This window comes from Aptenodytes forsteri, unplaced genomic scaffold, assembly GCF_000699145.1.
Source record: "Aptenodytes forsteri isolate BGI_AS27 unplaced genomic scaffold, ASM69914v1 Scaffold396, whole genome shotgun sequence".
In the NCBI taxonomy this organism is placed as follows: domain Eukaryota; kingdom Metazoa; phylum Chordata; class Aves; order Sphenisciformes; family Spheniscidae; genus Aptenodytes; species Aptenodytes forsteri.
In genome coordinates, this window is record NW_008794215.1 from 1806155 (window position 1) to 1817937 (window position 11783).

Genomic DNA, 11783 nt, shown 5'->3' on the forward strand with positions numbered 1-11783 from the left:
AAGTAATGCTTTAAAAATTCACCATTTGAGATATAGTCGTCTTTTTTTCATCTGTGGAAACAAATTATGAATGTGCCATACCGCAGGTGAAATCAGTAGTAGCTTCCATTTGGCTTCACTGAAACTGTAATTTCACAATAGAGATCTCATATATCCTTTGGTCTGCTCCTGAGCTTTATGAATGAATTTAACTTCTAAAGAGTTGTAGGGTAGATATCTATCAACATATGCAAGAATAAAGCCAATTCCTAATTATTTTTCCAAGAAAGGGTGTAAATAAATTTGTGTCAGAATATATGAAAGCAATTTTTCTTGGTGTGCTTTGATCTGTGTATTACAGCTAGTGTGAGGCTTAGTATACAAACAATCCGTAGGCAACGATTTACATTTCTTCCGTATTATTAAACCAGATTGCTTAATTTGTTTTCAGAAGCAGAAATTATGACTTCTACAAATATTAACCAAAAATCTGTGTTAATGTATTTTTTAGGTTCAAATTGTCTCATGCTTTCAAACAGTTTGCAGGAAACAAGAATTAACAGTAATTCTAATCTGCTTTACCATAAAGCACAACCAAATAAGCTTTCCATTGTTATGCCAAAATTATATACATTAAAGATAATTCTAAAATTATTCCCATACTCTAACAATCGCATAGTTTGCCTTTTAAGAAAACAAAGTTATTTTTAAGACTAATGGATTATTATGTGTTCTAATAATGGTTTTGTGATTCTTTCTAGTCTGAAGATGACTTAGCTGAGAAAATGAGAAGTAATGAGATGCTGCAAAAAGCCATCAACACCTATGATGAGGTGGTTAGTCTGCCAAATGTCCCTTCGGATCTGATAAAACTGAGCTTGAAACGAGAAGCAGACAGGCAGCAGTTTCTTGGTAAGATTTGAGGACGGTGTAAAAATTATGGCAGGTTGTGGAAGTTATGTGAGCAAGAGTTTCAAAAAGATCACAAGGACTTAAAAGCGCCAATTCCATTGAATTTTCAGTAGGACTTGTGTTCCTAATCTCTTAAATGCTTATGAAAAATATTTTAAAATTCTTTAAAGTTTTTCTAGGGAACTAGTGTATATAATAGCTTGTATGACGATAGTGCCTGTAGACAACAGTGCACTAGGTGCTATGAGAAGCTATGATGGTAGGTGGTCAAAAAATTTTTATTGACAGAGAAAGAAGAAAATGTTCTTTTTCTACTGAAGGTGAGGGAAATTAATAACATGCACAGAGTAAACATACCCAGAATAAACTTTCAATAAACATAGAGAAGAATGGAATTGAACTCAGGGATAACATCCGAAAGTTTAGATCTCAATTCTGTGATGTACAAGAAGTGCTGATTAGAATATGAGGCACAGTCAACTTCGGTGGAGAAAAGAGTTCTGGTCCCATGGGTTGGATTTTAATATCAACTTGTTTTGATCTTGCTGTTCCTCAGCAAGACCTCATCTAGGAAGTCGAGGAACGTACTTAATTTTAAGCACGTAAAGCATGATTAATTTCATAATGGAAATATAGTGGATCTATTGCTTAACACTAGAAATGCGTTTTAATTAACCGCAATCAATTAAGACTAAGTTTATTTTGATATGTTTACCTAGTTTTGTCGAGCACTTTGACATCTGTGTGTGAAAGAGCAACCAAAGCTTAAATAGTGTTGTTACTGCTACACTGTGAATGGTTCTCCACTAGAGGCTACCATAACACCGCATGATACGCATTCGCAGTGATTTCCTGAAATATTCCTTGTACGGCTACACCCCCAGTGACCACCCAGCAGCTGAATATACTCGAATCTGCACAAGTTTTTTTTCAAGTTCTGCTGCTTGATCATTGGTGAAAGTGGAACACCTGGCTCTGATTTGTGTTTTCTTAGATGTTGTGTAAGTGTCTTGCTACTGTTACTCATATCTGTAGTTGTAATTAAGTCTTGTTCAATCAAATTAGGTCGCATGAGAGGTTCCCTGGTTACTCTACAGAAATTAGTTCAGCTGTTTCCTAGTGATACTTCATTCAAGAATGACCTTGGTGTTGGTTACCTCCTGATAGGAGATAACAGTAATGCCAAGAAAGTATATGAAGAGGTGAGTTTCCATTCCAGCCAAGGAAAAATATTATTTTCATTCATATGTTCATTCTAAAGATTGCTTGCTTTTAACTTTTTTAGTTGTTAAACACGTCTGGTTTTGAAGGGTTAATATAGATATGATTTTTTTTCTAGTGCAGTTCTTCTAATTTTAATTCAGATTTCCCAATACCTTCATGCTTAAATGTTTTTCCTCATAGACAGAGAAATGCAGATGTTTTTCATATGCTTGATAATATTTGATTTCTTATACCTTCTGGTAGCCAGGTTTGGAATATATTGACAACACATATAGATGTAATGCATAGTATGAAAAAAGATGTCTTATCTGCAAGACATGGAGAGCAGAAGTACGCCTGTTTCTTTACAGGAACACCATCTCTAACCATGTGATAAAGTAGTTCAGTACTCACACAGCTATTTAACCTTTGGTTTTTCATTATTTTTGTAGGCAGCCTAAATTCTGTTTTTCTTTCATGACGCTTGTAGTGTGGACAGTTCATTTGATTTATATTCCTATCTTACACTATGGTTATCAGGCTGGGGAAACTTCACTGCCAGGCAGGGCCACTCTGCTCCTGTGATCTAGAAACCCTGTTAACATCTGGAAACTTTCTGACAGATGCTGAGCTTGACGTCAGTCGTAGAGCACAAGCTGTCAGCACCTGATTGGAGACGGTCTTGTTGATGTTGGCACACTTGCTGCAATGCTTGTTTAGTACAGGCGTAGTACGGTAATTGGCTGGTTATGTAGACTGGGGACGAGTCAGCATGATTAGTACCACCTCCTGAGAATAAAGGCCCGGTTTTCCGTCCCCCACATCTGGGAGTCTGAGGGGATTCTCATCTCAGGTGGTTTCTCAAAGAGAAGGAGGACATTCAACCACATGGTCGGAAGCAGGAGCTGAACCCTATAATACCATTTTTTTTTTTTTTCTCAAGCTCCTCTGGCAGTCTCAGATGTTGCCAGAATAATGTTTGCTTTGCTACTTTGGCTACTTTGTAGGTCCCTCCATAAAACATTTCTGTTCAATAATTTTTGGCCTGCTGTCAAAATTTCTCAGAGGATTGGAAACATCAGCTTTTAAAGATACAATATATTAACCGAACCTGCTTTGCAAGCTGCAAGGAACTTGAAAAAACAAAACCATACTCCTTTTGGGCAAGATTTGCCTTTGCAATTTTTCAGTATTTTGCTGCAAACAATATAGATGTTAGAATTTCTCAATATCAATAATCACAGGATTTTTTGTAAATGGAAGAAGGTAGTGAGTTTGCTATGTAATTACTTTGATATTGAGTTTGATATACTTCAGAAGAAGTGTACACTGCCCTGATTAAGAACAGATATGCAAAATAAGAACAGGTCTACTTTTAATATGTTGTTTTCCATGCTTCCGTAGACTTTATCCAGTATAATTACTCTGTTTTACAGTTCACTAAACACTGAAATAGATAGTGATGTTCTGTCCTTGTAAAAGAGCAACAAATAAGTACCTCTTAAAAGGAGTTGGATTTATTCTTTTTAAGTCGTGTGGGTTTTGTCCATATTCTGGCTATTCCTCAGGTTGAATTCCAACACATTAATGTAATTTTTTTTCTTTGTTGTAATTCAGGATAAATTTACATGAACAATTTTAAGAAAGGAAATATAGCCAAAGAAACAGGCAGAAGCTCACGTATACCTACTTTGTTCTTGGTGATACTGAAGGCTTCTTACACGATTTTGGGCAGATTGCTTAGGGCCCATATGGTCTGCTCTTGAGTGCTTCGCTCAGCTGTTGCAATGCATATTTAGAAAGTGGTTGACATATGGTTTGGAGCTCCTATCATAGGTGCTCAGGCTTTGTGTACAGTCAATAGAGAGAGGGGCAAACTGTGAAGAGTGGTTCTCAGAGCCTTCAGGAGACATCTTACTCTTCCCATGATTTTTGAGAAACCTGGGAAACTTCTGTAATATGATTAAAACCTCCTTCTCCCTAGTGTAGGACAAATTAGTCATTTGACAGAAAATGTGAGACAGCACAGACAAGAGCGTGAACTCAGTGCTGCACGGTAGATGCCTCCAATATTTATGAATCCTGGGTTCTGGTTCCCACTGTAAGGTTGTTCATACGTTTTATTCAAGTGTTCTTTAATGCAGAAGGCATGGGCATCTAGGAAGAGAGAGCAGAGCTCAGGGCTCATCCTCAAGAGAACATACCCATTGTTTGACTAAAGGCTCAGCTTCTTGCTCGTTCCCCTCTGGGTCACATTCTTTTCTTCGCGGTTGTCTAACTTCTTGTGTATGAGGTGCTTGTTTCTGCTCCTCAGGCAAGTTCCCAAGTAGTTGAACACTCTTCTGTGCAGGAGAATCTAGACTCCAGATTTCTCATTTCCTGGGAATCTGCTAGATTCTTGGGCAAAAGGTACCCATGTCCTCCTTTGCTTCCTGCTATAACATTTCGATCTTAATTCAGTGTTACCGGTCTGTGTTAGGCATGGGCTGAGCATGTGCAACCAGCTGGACCCTTCGCAGGCACTGCCCCCTACACTGGAATTACAGTATATACCATTTCAGACCAGACTAACTCTAGCTGGCATCATCTCCAAGGGATTGAATAGATGCCCAAGGAATCCTAGTGAATGAAAACTTTCTGCTTTACATTTAATAGCCAGTTTACTTATTTTCCATTCAATTCCTATTTTCCATTCCAAATTTGTTATGTCTTAGCAGCTGTTGAAGTGTTATACTCACATTTTTATTTCAAATGTCTTAAATATGATATGTCTCTTCTTTTAGCTACAGAAGCAATGTGTATAAACACTGAACTTCATATCAAGAGTTTTGTACTTACAGCTGTAGTGTGGTATAGTCTAACGGACACAAAATACACTTTTCTAATATGCATTTGCCAGACTTTATGCTGAACCACAAATGGAAAATGGTGTGTAATTGGAGAGGATTTCAGTTTTGTCTCTAATCTTAAAGGATTTTCTTTTGAACATTACACTTAAGGACACAGAAACATAACATTAAAAGTAGTCCTAGTAGAATTTAGAGCGATTTTTGTTTTCAAAGATCTACAGATTATGATAAAATACAGTGGAGAGAACTTTATAAGACCAGTTACTCTGCTAATAGCACTTTTTCTGCCTGCCATGCTGAGGCAAGTCTGCATGGCTCAGTGCAGCATTATACAGACATGCATAAGCCAGCTCTGACTGAGCTATCTCAGGTACCAAAAGCAGAATATCCACATTGCACAGTACTCTGCCCTGGCTAATTAGCCATTGATAGCCCCAGAGGTTAATTTCTGTATTCATGATTAATATTTAATGGGCTGTGAGCAGTTTAGTAAAACTTATTTCTAAACATAATTAATATTGCACGCAGCAACAGCAACAGAGTAATACAATTTACATTAAATACTTTCAGTGTAATTTCTGCTGATTGTATCTCTTTGCTTCTCTTTAGGGGCTCTGAATGTAGATCATGCCTTAATGCAGCTCAGCATAGTTTAAATGAACTGTAATACAGAAAATTCTATTCTGTCTTAATTAATCAGATAGCTTTATCCTATAGCTAATGGAACTGTAACAAAATTATATGGCTAATAAATTTTTCTATCAGTCATTTTATTTCACCCTGCAGGTACAGGTTCTTGGATCAAAATTATTATACACAGAATGCTGTAGTAAAAAAACATAAGTTGCATAAGGTGGTAGCATATTCGTATACTAGGGGTCAAGCTCATCCTTACTATAAAAGTTCACTTTTTGTTAACAATGTGTCATATTATAGACTTCAGACAGATTCTCAAATTGATGGTTCCTTCATAGTAGCTATTTTCTGCAAAAAGAAGTGAAATGCTGCTATTTTTAACTCATAACATTTTATACCCACGTTGCACTGATTTTGGTTTTGCTCAGATGTAGTTGGTATGTAATAAGGTTTGAGAAAGCAGAGAAATTGGCCCAGAGGACTTGTTATGGTTCTGCTTGTAATTATTTTTATTTGAAAAATTAGGTTAGACAGTGACTGGAAAAGGCAGAGGGAAATGGCTATAATGTATGCAGACATTTTATCCAGGGCATAAGTTTAGTAGCTTCAAAAATGGATTTAGGCAAGAGAAATTGCTCATCTGTGCGTTGTTTTGTATTTAGTGACTGTGCTAGACATTCAGCAGGTGACAGCCTCTGTAATTCCACTGACTCCCAGGCACTTGTGATGATCCTCACAGACTGAGGATCTGTCCTGATAAGACTGTCCACCCTTATTTTAAGGAGAGAAGAGGTGTAACAACAGATTAACTTGACCATGTAATTGATATCGCATAGAGCTACAAATGATATTGAATATATACATCATAGAAACCTGGAGCTGGAAAGTAGATCAAGACATTCTCTAATTTTCCCTTGGCTGAGGCAGACCAAATGCACTTAAATTATCTCAGTAATGTTGGGGGTACATGTTTCAGAACACAGGCCAGCCAGCTTCACACCTCCTTTCCCTGAAACACTCCCCCATACAGTGATCCTTTCCTACAGCTGTCCCTATACTCACAAGTCTTTCTCTTGCACAGTCCCCATGAAATATCTGTCTCTGGATATTTACCTATGGGTTTTCCTTTACTGCAAAATTAAGTCAGGTTATAACTCAGACATTATCTGAATCTTGCTCAGGATACAAAATCTTTTAGCTTAATTTAGCACGCTAGGTCTTGGTCAAAGAGCGCAGCACACAACTATACAAGAATAATTTATCCATCACCTTCTAGTCTGAAAGCACACTGAATCACTACTGCCTTAGACCTTGCATTACCATCTGATAGCTTTCTCTTGGCCAAGCAAGTATAAGCTCTTCCAGACAGTGCTCCAGTTCACTATCGTGCTGAGAATGCCCTTTGTGATCCCAGGGTTTGCGCAGTCCCATCACATGATGCAACCTTTATTTTACAGCATCTTTCTAAATTGTACTCACTGTGCTTCGCAGCGTAGTATATTTTCTCTTGCCAAGACTAGTTTGCTACCAGTATAAACCTATCTAATTTTAAACTGTTTCAGGTATATTTCTACACTACGCTTCCCGTGACTGTGCGGTAGAGTTGTTCAAAAGCAGCTGCTTTCCTTCAGATTAGTCAAACCTGGGATAGGTAACTTAAGTGTTAATGAATGGTGTTAATTCTGTAATGTAGCATGCTGTAACTCAAGAGAGAGGGTGCAGAAAGACGGACAACAAAAAACCAATGCAATTCAGAGATTCCAGTTGGAATAATTTTACTTCCGAGACCTTAAAGTTTGGCTTGTAATAGATTTTTCTGGAGAAGCACAAGAGTGAATGGGGAAAAGAAAGTACAGCCAAGCCAAGAATTTATCTGAGAGTCAGCGATGGAAGAAAATGTCATTGCATCACTAAATAGAAATATGTGCACAGGTTTGTTAATTTGCACAGACCCCTACATGAGTATTTAATTCATTTGCTCTCAAACAGGTTCTAAGCCTGGCTCCAAATGATGGCTTTGCCAAAGTACATTATGGCTTCATCCTGAAGGCAGAAAACAAGATAGCAGAGAGCATACCCTATCTAAAGGTATTTTTCTTTTCTCACCTACAGTAAATATTTAACCTGTAAAAAATAAAATTGGAATGTATAAAACATGTCAAGGTAGAAGCATACTAATCACAAATCACAGTTTAAGCTATGTGTTGGAGTTACATTGCTATATCACTGCCTATAAACTGGAACAAGCTTGTACATTGAGACTTATCAATTCCTAAACATCAAGTATTTGTTTTATTAGTGGTTAACCCTAAGTACACAGCTGTGAGTCTCAAATTGTTTTGAGTTTGGTAGTATGCTGCAAACGTAAGTTTCTTGAAAAATCCAGAGAGGGCTTGTGTATACTTCTGAGTGTTTGGGAAGAAGAAATACTACAAAATAAAACCTTAATCCAGCTTTCTAAAATGCTTGTGTATATGTATATAGGGTCGGGGCAAGTGTCCATCTCTGAATACACCTCTGTCTTGGAGGGACTGAGGGGAGAGGCCATGGCATTTGGAAAACTGATAACATTTCTCAGTGGTTTTTTACTGAAGTATTGTAGAAATACTAAAATAAAACCTTAATCCAGCTTTCTAAAATGCTTGTGTATATGTATATAGGGTCGAGGCAAGTGTCCATCTCTGAATACACCTCTGTCTTGGAGGGACTGAGGGGAGAGGCCATGGCATTTGGAAAACTGATAACATTTCTCAGTGGTTTTTTACTGAAGTATTGTATTCATTCAACCTAAGTTCCGGGTTACCATGGTGGTTATGTTTTATAGCCAATTTCATAGCCTGTCTCTTGCATAGAATTGGTAGCCTATTTTAGAAGTCTTATTGAAGTTTCTCTTATACTTTTTTTTTTTTTAAGGAAGGGCTAGAGTCTGGTGACCCCGGCACAAATGATGGACGCTTTTATTTTCATCTGGGTGATGCCTTGCAGAGAATGGGAGACAAAGAGGTACACATTTAACATGTTCTTGCTTTAAAGACTAAACTTCCAATGGAATGCAGAATCTCTTAAGCACAGGCTTAATGTTGAAAACATGAGTAGTCCTATTGCAATAACAATCCAACATATGTGTGTAGAGGTCAAGGCGAGCAACAGCAAAAAATTTGCCATTGGTGTGACAATACAGTCTCTTAGCATCCCTTGCTTTAGAACTAACCTAAACTTTGGAAGCTTGCATGGGGCAGTTTGAACCAAGGGACCAAACATTTTTCAAAAATTCAATTATTTTAACCAGTTAAAAGAACAAAGCAATTACATGTATATCACATGTATAGAAGTTCTCTCATAGCTCTGATATAACAGCGTTTTGTAAACCTCCCTTCTTTCCCAAAGTGACCTTGAGCACCATTGAGTACGTGATAAAACATGATCATGAGAGGACTCAACATGTGGGCTGAGTTATGGTATTTGTTCAATAATTAAAGTAGCAAACAGATCAGAAAACCAGAGGTTTGTGCAACAAATCTGTTGCATGCCCAACAAAAGCAAACATATGCGACTGAAAACTGTAAGAGTTTCCAATTTGTTAATTTAAAACCAAATTTAATGTAAAAGCCAAATTTAAATGTGTGAATTAGCACTGTTGCCATGGTAGGGGAGCAAAGGCCTTTTGTTGAAGACAGTTATTAGTAATGAACTTACTATGGGCATGAACTGAAAAACAAACAAAAAACCAAACCAAAAAACCCTACTCAGGTTCCTGGATGGGAAACGTGAAAAGAATAAGAATAAAAAAGCATAGTGGAACTGATTTTTAATCAGTTATCTAGTAATAGGTCTGAAATATTGATACCTAAAACACTGTAAGGAATGCTGACCTCTTGAGTACCTTGGCCCAGTCAGTCGGCAGTTCTCCAATATGAACTATAGACAGGTGGACTATAATGAAGCTTATGTTAGTGATCTTTCTTAAGCCTAGTTCATCAGGTTAATTTTCTTTTTTTATAAATCATGGAACTTTGATTACAATACCTTATACATACATTGAAATGTAATAATATCTGTATTTTTTAAGTTAGATTGCCTTCTCTGAAAGTACAATGAAATATTCATCCAGTGAAGTTTTTTTAATTTAAAACTTCATTTACAAGTGAGAATTAGTTGGCCTTATTCTACACATACACACACACACACACACACGCAGCGTCTGCTTGCACGTGTGCTGTCTCTCTGAGTCTGTCTGTCTGTCCTTCTCTCAACAGAAAACCAAAAAGGAAATCCCTGTATGCTTCCATGGGATATTCTGGGTTGAATGATTGAGCCTAGAGCATCCCATTATAATGTTTGACTAAAGATACCACACAGATGTAATTAATGTCTATCATTCCAATCCCCAGGATAATTATGTGTTAACATTTATGGAGTTAATGGTCAAATCTGCTGTAGAAAAAATTTTAATCAATGACAAATGAACTTCTTGGCAAAGAGGAGTCTTTTAAATTTATCAGTGGAAAGTCCACTGTTAAGCTAAATTTTTCTCACTGACCTTGCTAGACTTGCTGAACTTCAAGATTTAATCAAGGAAACAGATCAATATTTAAGGAACATGTGAAATTGCTATCACTGAAGGTGTGTTGAAGGTAGATATTAGAGGTAAATTAGGAATTATGAATGTGGTCTTGCTAAGTGTTAGGGAAACAGTGTTGAGTATGCCCTTTCCAACTATAATTTGATAAAATGCCAAATTGACTTAAAAAAAGATAAATTAGAACTGCAGAGGGTATCGTGGAACCAAGTGCTGTTCACACAGAATGTATAAACTGTGTGCATCTCAAACAATTACTTTCCTGGAAAAGAAGCTATACTGTTGTAGCTGTCCTGAATACTACAGTGGTCATTATTTAGCCTTCCTGCTGCCAAGATCTGCATGCGAAAAGAAAGGTTTCTCATGGAAACTCAGGACTGGAAAGGATGAGCGAGGCAACCTAACCCTACTCCATGCTGTCAAAGGCAACTTCATAGCACAATTCTTCTAATAGATAAGGATTAACAGTATTATACATCGTGATTATAGCTGATGGATCTTAAAGAGCAGCAACATTCATACTCATCAGTCAGTGGCTGAAACAAGTAATTCATCGCCCTTATCATTTGGGCTAACTCCAGACATTGCAAATGAACGCAGGCAGTCAGCATGAATGATCTATTGATATCCCCCTGCTATTACAACTTACATCTTGGGGAACATACGTTATAAATCATAATACTTCCATTTCAGAGACTTAACCAAGATAACATCAAAATTTAACGATATACTGCGTATTACCCAAAGGTAATACATAATTTTTTTTTTTGACTCACACAATTTTACAAAGCTTCTCTAGGGAAAAAAGCTGAAGGCTTATATATGGTCTGCTGTTACTCTGTTCATCCAGACTGTTTTTCTGTACTTCAGATAATTACTGTAAGGCAACATCCTATTGCAGCCTTTCCTCCATACTTCAAGAGAGTTTTAAAGGTCAGTCTACCGCATTTTTTAAAAGCCTGAAGAAAATTTACAGACTCTCAAAAAATAATCTATGGTTACAATACCGAAGTCATTTCTTACCTTATATCTGAAATAAAAGATCTCTAAGATGACACCTGGAAATTTTTAGAAATAATCCATTGCATGAAGAATTTCCAATAGCTTTTTGTTTTCTTGACTGACTGACTGCTAAGACTAAGTAAGTCATAGTAAGTCACACACTGTTCTCATGGCTGATTTGTATCCAAAAAAAGATTTGTTTTTCCTTCTAGTTTGCTGGCTTCAAGGTAAACAGAAATAATAAGCTGACACGAATTGTTCTCCTAGAGATGTGTTTATTTGATTGTATGTTTTGCTTTCCATTAGACCCCATACCTAAAATTCTTCTTTAGCTTAAGAGTTAGTACTGTGTTTTCTGTCTCAGTAAGTCTTTTGTTTTCAGCCTTCGTGTCAAACGTGGGCAGATTAATGGACAACTGTCATATGCTCATGAGTTAGAACAGGAGAAATTACTCTCTTTGAAAAACAAATAACAATTGAAATAGTTAGTCATGCAGGGAAACTACCGTACCAGAATGAGACTGGGAACAGTGTTCATCTTCTCCAGATATTGTGGTTTAACCCCAGCTGGTAACTGAGCACCACACAGCCGCTCGCTCACTCCACCCCCAGCGGGATGGGGG

At 37.1% G+C, this 11783-nt stretch overlaps 1 protein-coding gene across 1 annotated transcript in view; it reads left to right on the forward strand.

The window, feature by feature from the left end:
- The window catches only part of ASPH (aspartate beta-hydroxylase), a 109315-nt gene that overhangs the window by 78206 nt on the left and 19326 nt on the right, over positions 1 to 11783 (forward strand). The window contains exons 19-22 of the mRNA XM_009285445.2: positions 741 to 891; positions 1957 to 2093; positions 7569 to 7667; positions 8493 to 8582. Of these exons, the coding sequence (XP_009283720.1) occupies positions 741 to 891; positions 1957 to 2093; positions 7569 to 7667; positions 8493 to 8582 (477 nt within the window). The remainder of the gene's footprint in view (positions 1 to 740; positions 892 to 1956; positions 2094 to 7568; positions 7668 to 8492; positions 8583 to 11783) is intronic.